The sequence below is a fragment of the Pristis pectinata genome, chromosome 19 (assembly GCF_009764475.1).
Source record: "Pristis pectinata isolate sPriPec2 chromosome 19, sPriPec2.1.pri, whole genome shotgun sequence".
Taxonomy (NCBI): Eukaryota; Metazoa; Chordata; class Chondrichthyes; order Rhinopristiformes; family Pristidae; genus Pristis; species Pristis pectinata.
This window is the reverse complement of record NC_067423.1, coordinates 20,292,047-20,307,492: the sequence shown is the minus strand read 5'-3', so window position 1 is coordinate 20,307,492 and position 15,446 is coordinate 20,292,047. Positions and strand designations below refer to the sequence as shown.

The 15,446-nt window shown below is 42.8% G+C and overlaps 1 protein-coding gene across 5 annotated transcripts in view; it reads right to left on the bottom strand.

Annotated features, from left to right (window-relative positions):
* The window catches only part of reln (reelin), a 276,572-nt gene that overhangs the window by 132,818 nt on the left and 128,308 nt on the right, over positions 1 to 15,446 (bottom strand). For all 5 annotated transcript variants that reach the window (XM_052034310.1, XM_052034309.1, XM_052034308.1 and 2 more), the window contains 7 exons: positions 13,187 to 13,299; positions 10,128 to 10,336; positions 9,222 to 9,350; positions 6,751 to 6,860; positions 5,875 to 5,941; positions 5,037 to 5,270; positions 2,025 to 2,186 (listed from right to left, as the gene is read on the bottom strand). In XM_052034310.1, the coding sequence (XP_051890270.1) occupies positions 2,025 to 2,186; positions 5,037 to 5,270; positions 5,875 to 5,941; positions 6,751 to 6,860; positions 9,222 to 9,350; positions 10,128 to 10,336; positions 13,187 to 13,299 (1,024 nt within the window). The remainder of the gene's footprint in view (positions 1 to 2,024; positions 2,187 to 5,036; positions 5,271 to 5,874; positions 5,942 to 6,750; positions 6,861 to 9,221; positions 9,351 to 10,127; positions 10,337 to 13,186; positions 13,300 to 15,446) is intronic.

Below are 15,446 nucleotides of genomic sequence, written 5' to 3'. Positions count from 1 at the left end.
TCTTAGAATGGTGGTGGGTGTGGCTGACCTGAACACAATTTATCTTGTGGAAACAAGACTGAAGTCACACTAAATTCTAAACTGATGAAATATACAGTAATAAAATAAAAGGATTAGGGAAGCAATATTAAAGCTGATCACAAACTTAAGGGGCAAGGAAGGTTTTCAGGGGTTAATTACAAATCCATGTATGGGGAGGAGCAAGATGATAGCGTCATGCTCAGGGTATGCTTTATTCAGCTGGCAGTGCTGTCACAAAGACAGGTGGCACACACCACAAAAATAGCGCATTTGGCAAAATCAGGGGGCTTGACACAGCTGGGGAACAGTTATGAAACCTGGCACAGCTGCCGCTCTAGTCACAATGGGCGCTGTGGACAGACCTCAAACAGTGGAGATACTTGGCAAAGGCAGGGAACCGGACCAGCAGGCAGCTCCAGCCTGCAAAGATCCTGTCCTGTTTGTCAACTCGAGGTTGTTCCAACTCATCAATGACATGCATGCATAATTAGAAAAGGAAAATCATCAAAGGAAGCTGGAGGTGTTTAGCAAGCTGGACTTTGTGGTACATTTTAGAGGCCTTAGGTGAATACTTCAGACATCTGTAATTCTGTTTAATTAAGCTAAAATGGTTCCACACACCTGAATCCCTTAATAAAAAAATAAACAGTGAAATAAAGTCCTGTAGTATTGCTAAAAACTCCGTACAGGAATTGGCTTTCATCTTCATTGTTTCCATGGCAACATGTTAATTATTAACACCTGTTTCAAAACAGTGCTGCTAAGCTAATCAACATTCAATAGATATTGATTGATTCAAAAATAATAAATTGATATAAGGTTTCTTCTTGCCAAGGAATTTCATAATTACCAACTTCTTCGGCTCACATATTTCTTCTCAGTGTGACACCTCATCGACTAACCGTATGAGAGCTGCCACACTGAGAGTTTGGACAGGAAAGGACTGTTAATCTGGTTTCATTTAACGGAAGTTTATTTAGGGAAGGGAAATGGAAGAGGTGTCCCTTAACTGGACATTTGGAAATCATGTTGCAATGCTGATTAACTAACCTGATGGGTATAATGATTCTGAATGAAAAGACGAACAAATTATTATGTGGTTTCTTTCTGCAATTTGCTGTATCTTCTGAAGACTGCAAAATGATTACATAATTTTTCCCCCTTGACGCCATATTTTACCTCAGTGTGACACTATCCATCAGGCATATGCCAAGTCAAGTGCGTTAGTCAATAAGACTCAGCTTCCAACATTCAGGTCACACCAAATACTTCAATCTCCTGATAAATCTCACCAACATCACAAAATTCCGAGGAATACACTTAATATTAAGTATGGATAGTCATGAGACAGAAACTAGAAAATATAAGGATTATTAAAATTAATGGATCAGTGAGCATGGAGTAGTCCATCCACATTCCACTTCTGGTCCATGCTGATCCCATCCAGGAGATTGGAACAGGACCAGCAATTTCCTTCCACAGCCACAGCATTATGAAGAGGAAAATTAGCTAGGACCCCTGCTTTCTAATCCTACCCGGAGTGCCCTAGCCAAAAACAAAAATTAAAATTGAACTTCACAATTTTATTAAAGGACACTGTTACTTCCACTTTCTCACTGGCATCCTTCCATTGAAATGACACTAGCAAAGAGGAGCCATTTGAAACTGGAAACAAAGATGCCACTGATGTTAGCAATTGCATCCCTGGACATAGTCAAAATGATTTTAATAAGATAAATTTAAATTGTAACACCTGTACAAAAGTTGTTACCAGTTGAATTACACTGCAAAATTATGCTCCATAAAAAATCAGCTCTCAGTTATCTGCCGCAAGGACACCATTCAGATGCAGTCATGAAAGACTACCTAGTTTTTTTTATTCATTCATGGCAAAACCCATTTTGACAAGTCATTTTGAGAAGATAATAATGAAAGCTAAGTGCCTGGTGAAGTCACTGACAGTGCTGTTGGGTGGGGAGATCCAGGATTTTGACTTTCCTTACCGTGGCTCATGGTAATTCAGGTGGGAGTAGTGTTGCAGCAGATTCCATGTAATTCCATTGTCAGCAGAAAAGTGCAGTAGAATCCCTTCCCCCGGCCGGTCTGGGGGCTTGCACGTGCTCAGAACATATTTACTACCCAGGCGGAGAGTGAACTGGAGGAATCTGGAAAAATAATAAGATGGTGAGGCAGAATATTTACTACCTTAAACAAGTCCATCATACAAAAACTGCATTGAAGTGCAGTTGCAAAGGCAGCACGAAGGTACAATTAAAAGTCTAGTATTACTACTGATGAAAAGCAATTGCCCTTTCACAGGAGATGTCACTTTTTTTCCTCGGTGCTTTTAAACTTCAGTTGTGAAAATTTGACAAATGGGTATCATCATAAAGTATGGCGATAACTTGATAGGTACAGTTTTCATAGAATTTACTTAGTACTTACTGAGTACTCAGTCCTTTTTAACATGCGTTAATGATTTCCATTCAAATGTAAGAATGGTGATAAAGGAGTTGGTAAATGACACAAAAATTAGCCATGTGGTTCATGGTGAGGAGGAAAGCTTTGGATTGCAGGAAGGAATGGATGGTCCAACCCATTAGGCAGAAAATTAGAGAATTCGATCTAATTCAGAGAAGAATGAGATCATGCATTTGGGGAGATGTAACAAGAAAATATACAATAAGTGGGAGGACCCCGAGAGTGTAGATGAACAAAAATCCTTACAGGCAGCAGGATAGGTCAATAAGGTAACAGAAGAAGGAGAGGAATTTATTCACCGAGGTATAGAATGCAAAAGTAGGAGGTAATGCTGGAATTGTACACGACACCAGTTGGGCCGTAGCTTGAGCATTGTAATCATTTCTGGTCACCACAGTACAGCAGAGATGGGACTGCACTTTAAAGAGTGCGGGGATTTACAAGGACCTTACCAGGACTGGAAAATTTTAGTTACAAAGAGAGACTGAATTGACTGGGTTGTTTTCTTTGAAGCAGATGAGGCTGAAGGGAGGTGTCTAAAATTATGAGAGACCTAGAATTCTTTTAGCAGAGGGGTCAAAATTCAGAGACATAGAAGGATTAGAGGAAAAGTGAGGAAAGAATTTTTACCAGGAGAGAAATAGGATATGGAACTCATTAACTGAAAGAGTAATAGGAGCAGAAACCTTCACAGAGAAGTATAAGATAATACTGCAATAACAGTAGTTGGATATGTAGAGTCATAGAGTCAGTTGTACAGCCCAAGAAATGGGCCCTTCGGCCCACCACATCCACTCCAACCTTTTTGCCCATCTACACTAATCCCATTAGCCCACATTAGGTCTATATCCTTCTCTGTCTTGTCTAGTCAAGGGCCTGTCTAAATGTTTCTTGAATGTGGTGATTGTAACCGATTTCACCACTTCCTCTGGCAGCAAGTTCCAGATATCAACCACTCTCAAAACCTCCTTAAAACTCCTTCCTTTCACCTTAAACACATGTGCTCTTGTTTTTGATATCCGTATTTTGGGAAAAAGATTCTGACCATCCACCCTAACCATACCTCTTGTAATTTTATATACCTGTTTCAAGGTCATTCTTCAGGCTCATTTGCCCCAGGGAAAAACAAGCCCTGTGTATCCAATCTCTCCCTGTACATAATGTCCTCCAATCCAGACAACATCGTGGCGAATCTCCTCTGCACTTTCTCCAGCACAACCACATCCTTCCTATAGTATGGCAACTAAAACTGCATATAATACTCCAGGTGTAGCCTAACCTAAAATAACATTCCAACTTTTATATTCCATGCTTTGACCTCTGTAGGAAAGCACGCCATATGCCATCTTCACTACCCTATCTATCTGTATTACCACTTTCAGAGAACCATGGCATCTTCTGGAGGTATTGCATCTATTTAGTAAATCTAATTGCAGGGTTTCCATTGCTTGTGAATGTATCATGTATGACTGGTATGAATTCAACTGACTATATCTCTGATGCTCCTTTTGGCTGCAATCACTTGGAAATAACCCACGCAATGGTTCCTACAAGACAACCAGCCAATAACATGCAATAGATTTACTAGTCACATGCCATCTCTTGCAGCAGAGAGAAATTATGCCATATTTTCACAAACCACACATGTATTTAGGTCAAATTCACCTCCAGCATGAGCACATCATGCCTTACTTTTCTGCAGAAATTTCGATGCATTCATATCTGGTGTGATACTCTGGATTTAAAATAATTGCTTGCTGCCACATTGTTTTGAAGGACTTTGCCATCTATATGTTATAAACTGTGAATTAAAGCATTACACTTTAAATATTGTAGCATTGTTCAAAATATAGCCACAGGTGCCTACAGCTAGGCCAGACATTTCAGATATACTTGCACTGGGTTTGACTGTTTTGAATTTTGTGGGTCTGGAGATCTGGAAATAGCTGAATTCCTACTGGCAGATAATTCTTAAATCAGAATACCAGAATCTGATGGTTTTAGCAACTTGAGAGCTTAATGGAAATATTGATATTTATAAATGGGCCTCATGGCTCCATAGCTTGATGAACAGGAAACTCTTCAGCAGTATTATAGCAGCATTGCATGCTTCTCAACTAAAGGGCATCTGGGATGTTAATCAGTCTTTATCTTTTATTGAAGTAAAGAACATGATATTGACAGAAACTTTACATGAGGATGGCAAATTCTGCTTTCAATACCTTTTGTGTTAACATTCTGGATTAGACTAAAGCAGTTTGATCCTCAGTCGACCAGCAAGCCCATAAAGTAGGCTTTAGAGATTGTGCAGTGTTTACCACACAATTAGACTGTCTCCCAGCTGTTTAACAACAATTGACGACTGCATCCCACAGGAATTCAAAGTCAAGTGAGTTCGGCCTCAGTGAACAGTGTTTCTCTCTATAAAAAAATACTGTGGATGGTGATATAAAGAATAATTCTCACAGAGTAAAGGTACACTATCTGGACAGTCCCTTTTAATTCATATTTCATTTAAGTACTTTGCTATTTACCTGGCTGAAGTACTGTCGAGAAAAGAAGTAATGAGCTCGCGCCTTCCCTCTTTGTTGAATACCAGGGCCTTGCCACTTGAGAGGACACCACAACCAAAGCCAAGTTCTGCGCCACGGATTGAATGGAAATTGTGGTAGGAGGAGAGCCGGGAGCTACTGAAACTTTCGGAAATGATAGTAGGGTAGGTTTGGGAAGCCATGTCACATCCAGGCCCTGAAAATCCTGGGTCACATCTGAAAGCAAATAGAAAATTCATATAAAAAATCTGACTGAAGATATAACTGGGACATAAACATTTGAGGACAGCATTATCTGATGCAGTATTTGGAGTAATTAGTGATCGATATGGTTAATGAAAAAAGCTTTTCCAAAATAAGCATCATGCAAGGGACAGGACATGGCTTCATTTAAATTACTATGATTCTTAAACAAAGTTAACAGTCCCTTTGTGATTTTGAATTCAGTGCTTGTGTTTATAACTAAGATGTCAAACTAGCTGATTTACCTGGGAGACCTACTCATGTGTGAAATTGGTAAATATTCCTGTTACACAATTTTAGCTCAGCCAGTTGCTTAAGAATTGGTTAACCATTTTAATGCATTAAATGTGACTTGTGAAATAATTCAGGATGATTAGATAGACAAAGCCCACTTTGCTGTGCTAGTAGACACATCCTAGTTAAATAAACACATCAGTTTTCTTGTACATTCAATGGTGGTGAGAGATTGGGAAAATTGAGGGAAGGTTAATTATCAAAGAAAATAGGTCAATAAAAATGTTTTAATATTTGCTGACAAAACACTGAAATCCTGAAGAATAATGAGGTTTTGTCTTACTTGCATCCATTAGTAGTGCATCGACCTCGACCAGAGCACAGTTTGTAGCAGGCAGGGCCAATGTAGACTGGGAGAGAAATAAACAGATTAGATCACTGCAGTATCCACTTGGGTTAGAGAGAGTTTACAAAATCACAAAGTGAATGAACTTACTGGCATCGTGCGATCTTCTGACACTGAAGAAAAAGTTGTTATGAGTAAAAAGGATATTAGATTTTGTCTTCACTCTAATTGTCTTGTGAACCATATTAAGAATTCAGCAATGGAAGGGTGCAAAATGATCTGGTTGCTGTCAATCTTTTTTGTCACCATTATCACTTTGTTTGTTAATGAAAGTTTCATGCTTCTCCTCTAGCCTGTGATTTTCCCCAGTTATTCCCCCTCCCACCTTGAAGGGAGTCAAACTCACTGGCGATGCAGATTTCAATTTCTACTGCCTCTCACTGGTGGAGCCCAGACAGAGATTGCCAATAGGCAACAGAACATGCGCTGGGCACAGAAGCCGAGATCAATGCTGTCTGAGTTACAAGCCTTTGTACACAGGCTTTGGACTGTGGTTGCTGACAAAGCAAACAGGGACCAATTCTCTTATATAATCATGTCCTCACTGCTTTATGATGGAGAGCAAAATATGGGACCTGCCTTTTGATAGAAGGATGAGCCTCACACAAAGGGGTGCGTTATGTGATATTCAACAGCATTGCAATAGTGGCAGAGTACTATTATAGCATAGCAGATGATATGGGAAAGTTCCATAGTGGTAGAGTTTTCCAGGAATTTAACAAAGTACACAGGAGAATACAAATCAACCAAATGAAATGGACAATGAAAAGTTGATGAACACATTGCGTTTAACTCAAGAATGTAATTACTAACCATTGTCAATTGCCCACATATTTCCTGCCACAGGGCCCATCTGACTCCAGCGAAACCTGGTACCAGTGGTGAGTGCTGCATATGGTAGGGGAATAGTTATACGACTCCACCTTTAACAAAAAAGACAACATGATTTATCAAATGGTATCTTTAAGGTTGACAAGTTCCTTAGTTTAGTTGATTTAGACTTGTACAGTGGATGGGCATGGGAGAACTCCCTGCTGCCTGGATAACCAGCCAGTGCTCTGATCAAGATCCCAAGGTTGGTCTCACTTAGATAGGGCCCTGGCACGACACCTGATAGCTTGGACCTACAGATGGAAAGAGGGAGGATTACAGCTGTTTCAGCATACTTCTGAGAGAGAAAGGTTACCAAGGGTGGATGTGGATGCGGAGTTGAAATTACAATCAAATCAGTCATGATCTTATAAAATGGAGGACAGGCTCAAGAAGTTGAGATGCCTATGCATACTCCTAATTTGTATGCTTGTGTGTACATTTAGCATGTACTGTTGAGAATTTTAACTGAATAAGATGTTTCCACTGGCAGCAAAGACTGTTTAAGCAAGGTGATGTGTTACACTGTCTGAGGCAGCACTGGACTCTTCTGGCGTTACTAATTGTGCAATGTTACCAAGCCCAAGTAATGAGAAAATGACCTTTGTCATCACCATCCTTATCACTTCCTTTGAAAGTGTTTGCCCTGTGAACATCCGTGAGTGCTCCTGACATTTTCCCAGCATCAGGTATGCACGAAATGTCATCATTATTCTCTCAGTCAGGCAGAAACTCATCTTTGGTGTTCCTGTCATTCTCTGAAGAAAACTCTCTTACATTCAAAAGCAGAAAAATTGCAATTGTGCAGCCTCCCTGAGCTTTCTAATGGAACGGAGGGGTTGAGAACCTGGTTTTATGTATCTGAGGTATTCAGTTACCTTCAAAGCATTATTTATTCATATCCTTAAGAAAAAAAATCTTTTAAAATGAAACAGAGTACAGATAAAAACCTAGAACTTGGAATGCACTAGTTAAAGCGAAAACTTCTGTGCACTCTTCATGTTAGTGTCTAATGTTCCTGGCATCAGGCACATGCCAAATGATCCCATTAACATGTAATACTCGCTTACGTCCTTACCAACATAAACTAGAGAAAGCTGCAACAAACAACAAACATAGAGCAGTCTCAATAGGATGAGGAGCACATGGTGATTGTTTTTTTAATTTAAGTGTCACGATTGCCAGCCAGGGTAGCCCGGGGACCTCAGGGCTGGAGGCAATGATGTGTCTATCAGTGAACAGCCTGCACTACAGGTCAAGGTAGGATATGAGTAGAACACCACATCCTGCTTTGACCTCTCTGAAAAACAACCTATTCATTGGTTCAGATTTTCCAAGGCTGTCAGCACTGAGATATGTGACAGTTTGCAGGAAGACCTTTGGTCATGCTCTCATGGCTGAGCTGATCTCACGGTGCAGGTCAAGGTCACATTGACTCTTAACTTCCATGCAACAAGATCCAAGGAGAGACAGCAGAATCCTGCCCTTTCTCCCAATTTGTTGCTCACTGCTGTGTTGGAGGAGCAGGTGGCATCTTAGACACTGGGATTTGCCAGCATTGCTCACTTCCGATGAGTGCAGGCAGACATTCACTGCATTCACAGGCCCATAAGAGCACCCCGAAGTAATCTGGACTCTGATTTTAAAGAGCAACAAAGGGTTCTATTCCCTCAATGTGCAGTTATTGTGGATCACAAGAAGAATTTCCTCTTGGCAAAAGCCATGTTTCTGGGAAGCACAAATGAACTCTGTATGAATACGCACTGCTGGATGCGACAAAAGGGCTAGTTTGGGGGAACACCTGACACCTCTGGCAAGTATCCTGTTGACTCAAACATATCTCTTTGAATGACTGTTGGAGCTATCTCCTCTGTGGCAGCCAAATTGTGTGTTGCTGCGATTATAACTGCCGTGCAATGTGTGTCTTTAAAGATCGAAGTTTTTCTGTCTCCTGTGCAGCCAAGTGGTGGAAGGTACACGTTATTGGGCAAGGTTCCACTGTAACCATCCCCAATGTCATTTCTTATCCTATACTCGTAACAATACAGAATACCCATCAGGTCCATGTTCACTCCGAGGGCTGCAATCCCAATAGTGCCATTCCCACTCTCCTTATTTCTCCACACCTACAACTTATTCTATCTCAATTATTTTCTCTTAACTTCAATGCTGGATTTGGGCCAATTTCATAATTTTTTGCAGGGTGCTCAGCTGGATGTTAGTAACAAACACAGTTGTGTTTTAGTGCACAAAAATCAGATGCAATCCAACTTCTAGGCTAAATTTTGGTCTTGGTTTCATTCTCTATGACAAACATTTTTCAGAATTTGCGGCATTCCATACTAGGGTACAATCATTTAAAGAAACGGATACTATAATCAACAATAACATTGGAACATTGGTTAGATCCATACCCGCTGTAGTTTTCGGAAGAGTAGACGGAGCTGTGGGGGTGGTGTGGGCCTGCACAGAGATCAGGCAAACACTCCATGTGCAGCAGGGACCATGAACGGCCATGATTGGTCGAAAACTCCAAACTGATGCTGTGGGCACAGAAACATTTATATTTAAAAAAATAAAAATCATCACTTTTCTTTACCAAGAATTATCTAGCAGAGGCAAATACCGCTAAGGGAGACTTGAATTCCATCGGTAAAATTTAGGAGGTATTCTGAGATCTCTGCAGAACCAAGTGTGAGCAGATGTGAAGACTGTCGAAAAGGCCCCAAAATGTTTCAAGAGAAAGGGAACTGATCTTCAAGGGGATGAGTTATGTTTCTGAAGGGACAGAATGGTCAAAGATTCCTTTTTCACCCAACGCAACGGGTCATGAAGGACCTCAGAGAATGTAGCTGCAGGTCACTATGCATTATGAGTTGGGAATCTTTTAATAAGCGGGTTTCCTGACCTCACCATATAATGTTCCTGCACACAGAGTCCCTGTCTTTGAGCTAGGGCTGATGGATGTTCCCCCCCTCATGCCACAGCACTTATGGAGCCCCTTTTCAGACCATGCATGACTTTAATCAGCTTATTATTGAATGTTCAATGGCAATTAAAAAAAAGTAACCTAACATGAGGCTCTGCAACAATGGGCCTTTTTTAATTGTGTAGAACCTTATTACTTAACCAGTGTGAAATTTCTTAACTGAAAGTAGCTCCAGAAGCTTCAGTGATCAAGTGACTAAATCTGGCATCTCTTTGGTCTGCAGAATTTGCTGCCATAATGAGCCATTAGGTGAAAAATGCATCATTATAGAAATTGTAAAACAAATTGTCCAAGACACAAGAACCTCACCAGTTGATGGTTCTACTTCTACCTGTTGCCTGGTTGATGAGATCCACAGCCCATGTTGATGGAGAACTCAGCTAGGTGAGTGGGTGCCGGTGGCATCACGGGTAGAATGTGGAAGAAGTCCACAGCCCACACATTCCTGTTCAGCCCATGGTGACTCTTCTGTCTCAGGCAGAACCTTGTAGCTGGTGTCTGCAGTTCTGGAGTGATGGCAACAGAAACCAAGGCTGCTTTCTGCAAAAGATAGCTCATAGGTTAAAGCAAAGCCCTTATCTACTCCTTTATCTTAATCCTATTAAAGTGCAGTGAATATTGCCATCGTTCCAAACACAATGACATCAGTCAAGAATCACTGTGCTGCAGATAAAGTATGATATTAAGAACACTGATGCCTTGAGGATTTTTGCCCATCATTGTCGAAACAAAGAAAACTGCAAACTTTCCTCCACTCCAGAATTCAGACAAGCACTCTGTGAAAAATAGAGAAATACTAATAAATTGTGACCGTTGACTGAATAATTCCTGAAATGTGACTTGAAGCAAGGAGAAGTGAAGTTGTGTTTATTTACAATGATTTGCTTAAGAGGACTCTCAATTAATTATCTGGTGTTATTTTCATAGTACATGATATTATCAACTGTTTGAGTCTGTTTTTAATCCCATGAAATTGTTTTTCTCCCTGTGATAACAAGGCATTCTGTTGCTGCGTCCAGTCTCAGTATCATTCTTATGCAGATGACACAAGATAGTTTTGACAGTGGGCACTTCTCCCATAGACTTTCTACTCCAGGCAGGTTTGGGGTGTTGGTGGTGGGGTACTGGCTGATTGACTTTCAGCTACCACTCTACTGTGAGCAAATGGAGATGACTGGTAACTTAGCAAAATGTTAGTTGGAGGCTGAACATCCTTCCTTTAATATCATGGACTCCCTATCTTGTTTAGCAGCCTCATGGTGCAGCACTGTAGTCCAGATGGAATACAGTATAGGGAAGTGTATGGTCATGCACTTTGGTAGAAGTAATAAAGGCATAGCCTATTTTCTAAATGCGGAGAGAATTCAGAAATCGGAGGTGCAAAGGGACTTGGGCAGGATTCCCCGAAGATTAACTTGCAGGTTGAGTCGGTAGTTGGGAAGGCAAATGCAATGTTAGCATTCATTTTGAGAGGATTAGAATATAAATTTTAAACCTTTTAAAAAATTTTATTTACAGCGTGGTAACAGGCCCTTCCAGCCCAACGAGTCTGCGCCGCCCATTTTAAACCCAAATTAACCTACCCGTATGTCTTTGCAATGTGGGAGGAAACCAGAGCACCCAGAGGAAACCCACGCAGACATGGGAGAACATACAAACTCCTTACAGACAGCAACGGGAATCGAACCCCGATCGCTGGCACTGTAAAGCATCGTGCTAACCGCTACACTACCGTGCCGCCCCTAAAAAAGCAAGAATGTAATGCTGAGGCCTTATAAGGCATTGGTCAGACCACATTTGGAGTACTGCAGGCAGTTTTGGGCCCCATATCTAAGGATGAATGTGCTGGCATTGGAGAGGGTCCAGAGGATGTTTATGAGAATAATCCCAGGGGTGAAAGGGTTAACACATGAGGAGTGTTTGATGGCTCTGGGCCTGTACTCACTGGAGGTTAGAAGGATGAGGAGGAATCTCATTGAAACCTACCGAATATTGAAAGGCCTGGATAGAGTGGATGTGGAGAGGATGTTTCCGGCAGTGGGAAAGTCTAGGACCAGAGGGCACAGCCTCAGACTAAAAGGACATCCCTTTAGAACAGAGATGAGAAGGAATTTCTTTAGCCAGAGGGTGTTGAATCTGTGGAATTCATTGCCACAGACGACTGTGGAGGCCAAGTTATTGGGTATATTTAAAGCGAAGGTTGATAGGTTCTTGATTAGTAAGGGTGTCACTGGTTATGAGGAGAAAGCAAGAGAAAGGGGTTGACAGGGATAAATAAATCAGCCATGATTGAATGGGGGAGCAGACTCAATGGGCTGAATGGCCTAATTCTGCTCCTATATCTTATGGTCATAACCTGTACTTTCCTGTTCCTGTTCTACCAGTGTTGTTGGTAGGATCTCAGATGGGGATGAAGAGGCGGACAGGAGTGAGATAGGTCAGCTGATTGAGTGGTGTTGCAACAACAACCTCACACTCAACGTCAGCAAGACCAAGGAATTGATTGCGGACTTCAAGAAGGGGAAGTCAGGAGAACACACACCAGTCCTCAGTGAGGAATCAGCGGTGGAAAGGGTGAGCAGCTTCAAGTTCCTCGGCGTCAACATCTCGGAGGATCTATCCTGGGCCCAACACATTGATGCAATCATGAAGGCGTGCTTGCAGCTCTACTTCATTAGGAGTTTGAAGAGATTTGCTTTGTCACCAAAGACTCTTGCAAATTTCTACAGCTGTACGGTGGAGAGCATTCTGACTGGTTGCATCACAGCCTGGTATGGAGGCTCCAATGCGCAGGATCAAAAGATGCTACAGAAGATTGTAGATTCAGCCAGCTCCATCACGGGCACAACCCTCCCCATCATCAAGGACATCTTCAAAAGGTAGTGCCTCAAGAAGGCGGCATCCATCATTAAGGACCCTCGCCATCCTGGACATGCCCTCTTCTCCTTATTAACATTGGGGAGAAGGTACAGGAGCCTGAAGACCCACACCCAACGACTTAGGAACAGTTTCTTCCCCTCCGTCATCAGATTTTCTGATCGGTCCATGAACCCGTGAACACTACCTCGTCATTCCATTTTTTGCACTATTTATTTATTTTGTAATTTATAGTAATTTTTATACCTTGCACTGTATAACTGACGCAAAACAACAATTTTCATGACAATGTGTCAGTGATAATAAACATGATTTTGATTCTGACTTTACCACCAAGCCACACTATCACTTTTTGCACTTACTTAAATGGGGGAGAATGCTTTCTACATTGCTAGATTTTAATCATATGTACAGCCTCAGATTTATAGTGCACATGGGTCTCCAGAATTGTGATATTAAAACATTGAGTAATTGATGCTGGCCATTTTAATTAGATGCTCCAATTCTACTTACCCTATAGGATGAGAAAGGCAGTAAATCCAATATATGATCTTTTCTACCCTCAACCATGGCATAGAGCATGACATCATTTTCATGTGATTCTGCAGGACTGCAAGAACCAGCCCCTGAGGGAAAGAAATGGAACATTATTTTCTGTGGCCACAACCTCAAATTCAGCCAATGTTTATCACCGGAATTTTATTTTCCATGTTTCATAGTTACAAATAGTTGCCTCACCTGTTTAACATTATAATAGCTACAAAGAAAACAAACCAAAAATAGGTTGAGAATTTGAAGTATTTGCACATGGCACAGGTTGGAAATGGAAGATAAGTCAGAGCAAAGAGCAACAGCACACAAGAACAACACTTCATATTCTGCCTGTGTAGTCTACAAACAATGGTATGAATATTCAATTTTTCTAATTTCAGGAACCCTTACTCCTGTCTTTCCCTGCCAACCCCCCCCCCTTCTGATCCACATCCAGTCCTCCCATTTTCATTCTGTTTTCCATAACCCCTCTCCTCCTGACCCCCACACCCTGCCCCCCCCCCATCACCCATTTTCATCCCCCTTCCCCTCCTGGTTCCATCCAGCTACTATCCGCACTTTTCACCTACTGGATCCTCTCCCCCATCTGGTTCCATCTGCCATTCATCTCTCCCCTAATGGTTCCCATTATTACCTTCTTTACTGCAAAGTGCAAACCTTTACATTCTTGTACAGATCATTCATTAGTGTTACCTTTTTATATAAAGAAAACAGCACCAATGCCACACGTGTGGCTCCCTGAAAGCTAGCTAGTCCTGTATTTACAAATTTAGGGGCTTTCTCGCCTGACCCCGCCCCTCCCTCTCCAGTGGCAGAAGAACCCTAAACTGTAGTCCTTCCCCACCGAGCCTATGCATTGGCTGTACCCAGCTTCAGTGCGTCCCTCAGCATGTACCCCTGCAGCTTGGAATGTGCCAATCGGCAGTATTCCCCTACGGACATCTCGCAGTGCTGGAAGACCAACAAGTTTTGGGCAGACCAAAGGGCGTCTTTCATCGAGTTGATGACCTTCCAGCAGCAGTTGATGTCCGTCTCTGTGTGTATCCCCAGGAACAGCCCGTAGATCAGAGAATCCTCTGTTGCACAGCTGCTGGGGATGAACCGTGACAAGGACCCCTGCATCTTTCGCCACAGCCTCCTCACAAACCTACAGCCTGCAAAGAGGTGGGTGACTGTCTCGTCCCCAGTGCAGTCCTCCTGGGGGCAGCGTGCACTGGGAGTGAGGTTCCAACCACACAGGAAGAATCTGACAGGGAGGGCCCCTCTCACCGCCAGCTAAGTGAGGTCTTGGTGCTTGTTGGTGAGTTCTGGCGATGAGGCATTCTGCCAGGTGGTCTGGACAGTCTGCTCGGGGAACCACCCCACAGTATCCATTCAGTCCTTCTCCTGCAGTGTCTGCAGGATGTTCCGTGCTGACCACTGCCTGATGGGCTTGTGGTCAAAGGTGTTGGTCTGGAAGAACTTTCCCATGAAGGACAGCTGACTGGGACGCCATGTGGCCATGGGGTCAGGCCTATCCTTCGCAACAGCAGGGACAGGTATAACCTTGGTACGTAGTGACACTTGGTGCCCACATACTTGGATTCCACGCACAGCCTGATGCAGCCACAGACGAAGGTGGTCATCAGGATGAGGGTGACTTTGGGGACACCTTTACCCCCATTGTCCAGGGACTTGTGCATGGTGACCCATCAGACCCACTCCATCTTGGATCCCCAGGTGAACCGGAAGACGGCATGGGTGATTTCCAAGCTGGAGGAGCGAGGAACAGGCCACACCTGCGCCAAGTACAGCAGCCCTGAGAGCACCTCACACCTGATGACCAAGTTCTTCCCAGTTATCGATAGGGAGCACCATTCCCACAGTCCCAGTTTCTGCTTCACCTTCCCAATCCACTCCCACCAATTTTTGTTGCACGCCCCAGCACCTTCAGATAGTCAGGCCTGACGGTGAAGGGGATGTTGGATCGGTCAGGCCAGTTGCCGAAAAGCATGGCCTCGCTCTTCGCGCGGTTGACTCTGGCCCCTGATGCCAACTCAAACCGGTCGCAGATGCTGGTCAATCTGCGAACTGACCTTGGGTCCGAGCAGAAGACGGCGACGTCATCCATGTACAGGGAGGTTTTCACCTGGGTGACCTCACTGCCTGGCAACGTCACCCCTCTGATGCTCTCGTCCTTCCTGATGGATTCGGCAAAGGGTTCTATACAGCACACAAACAA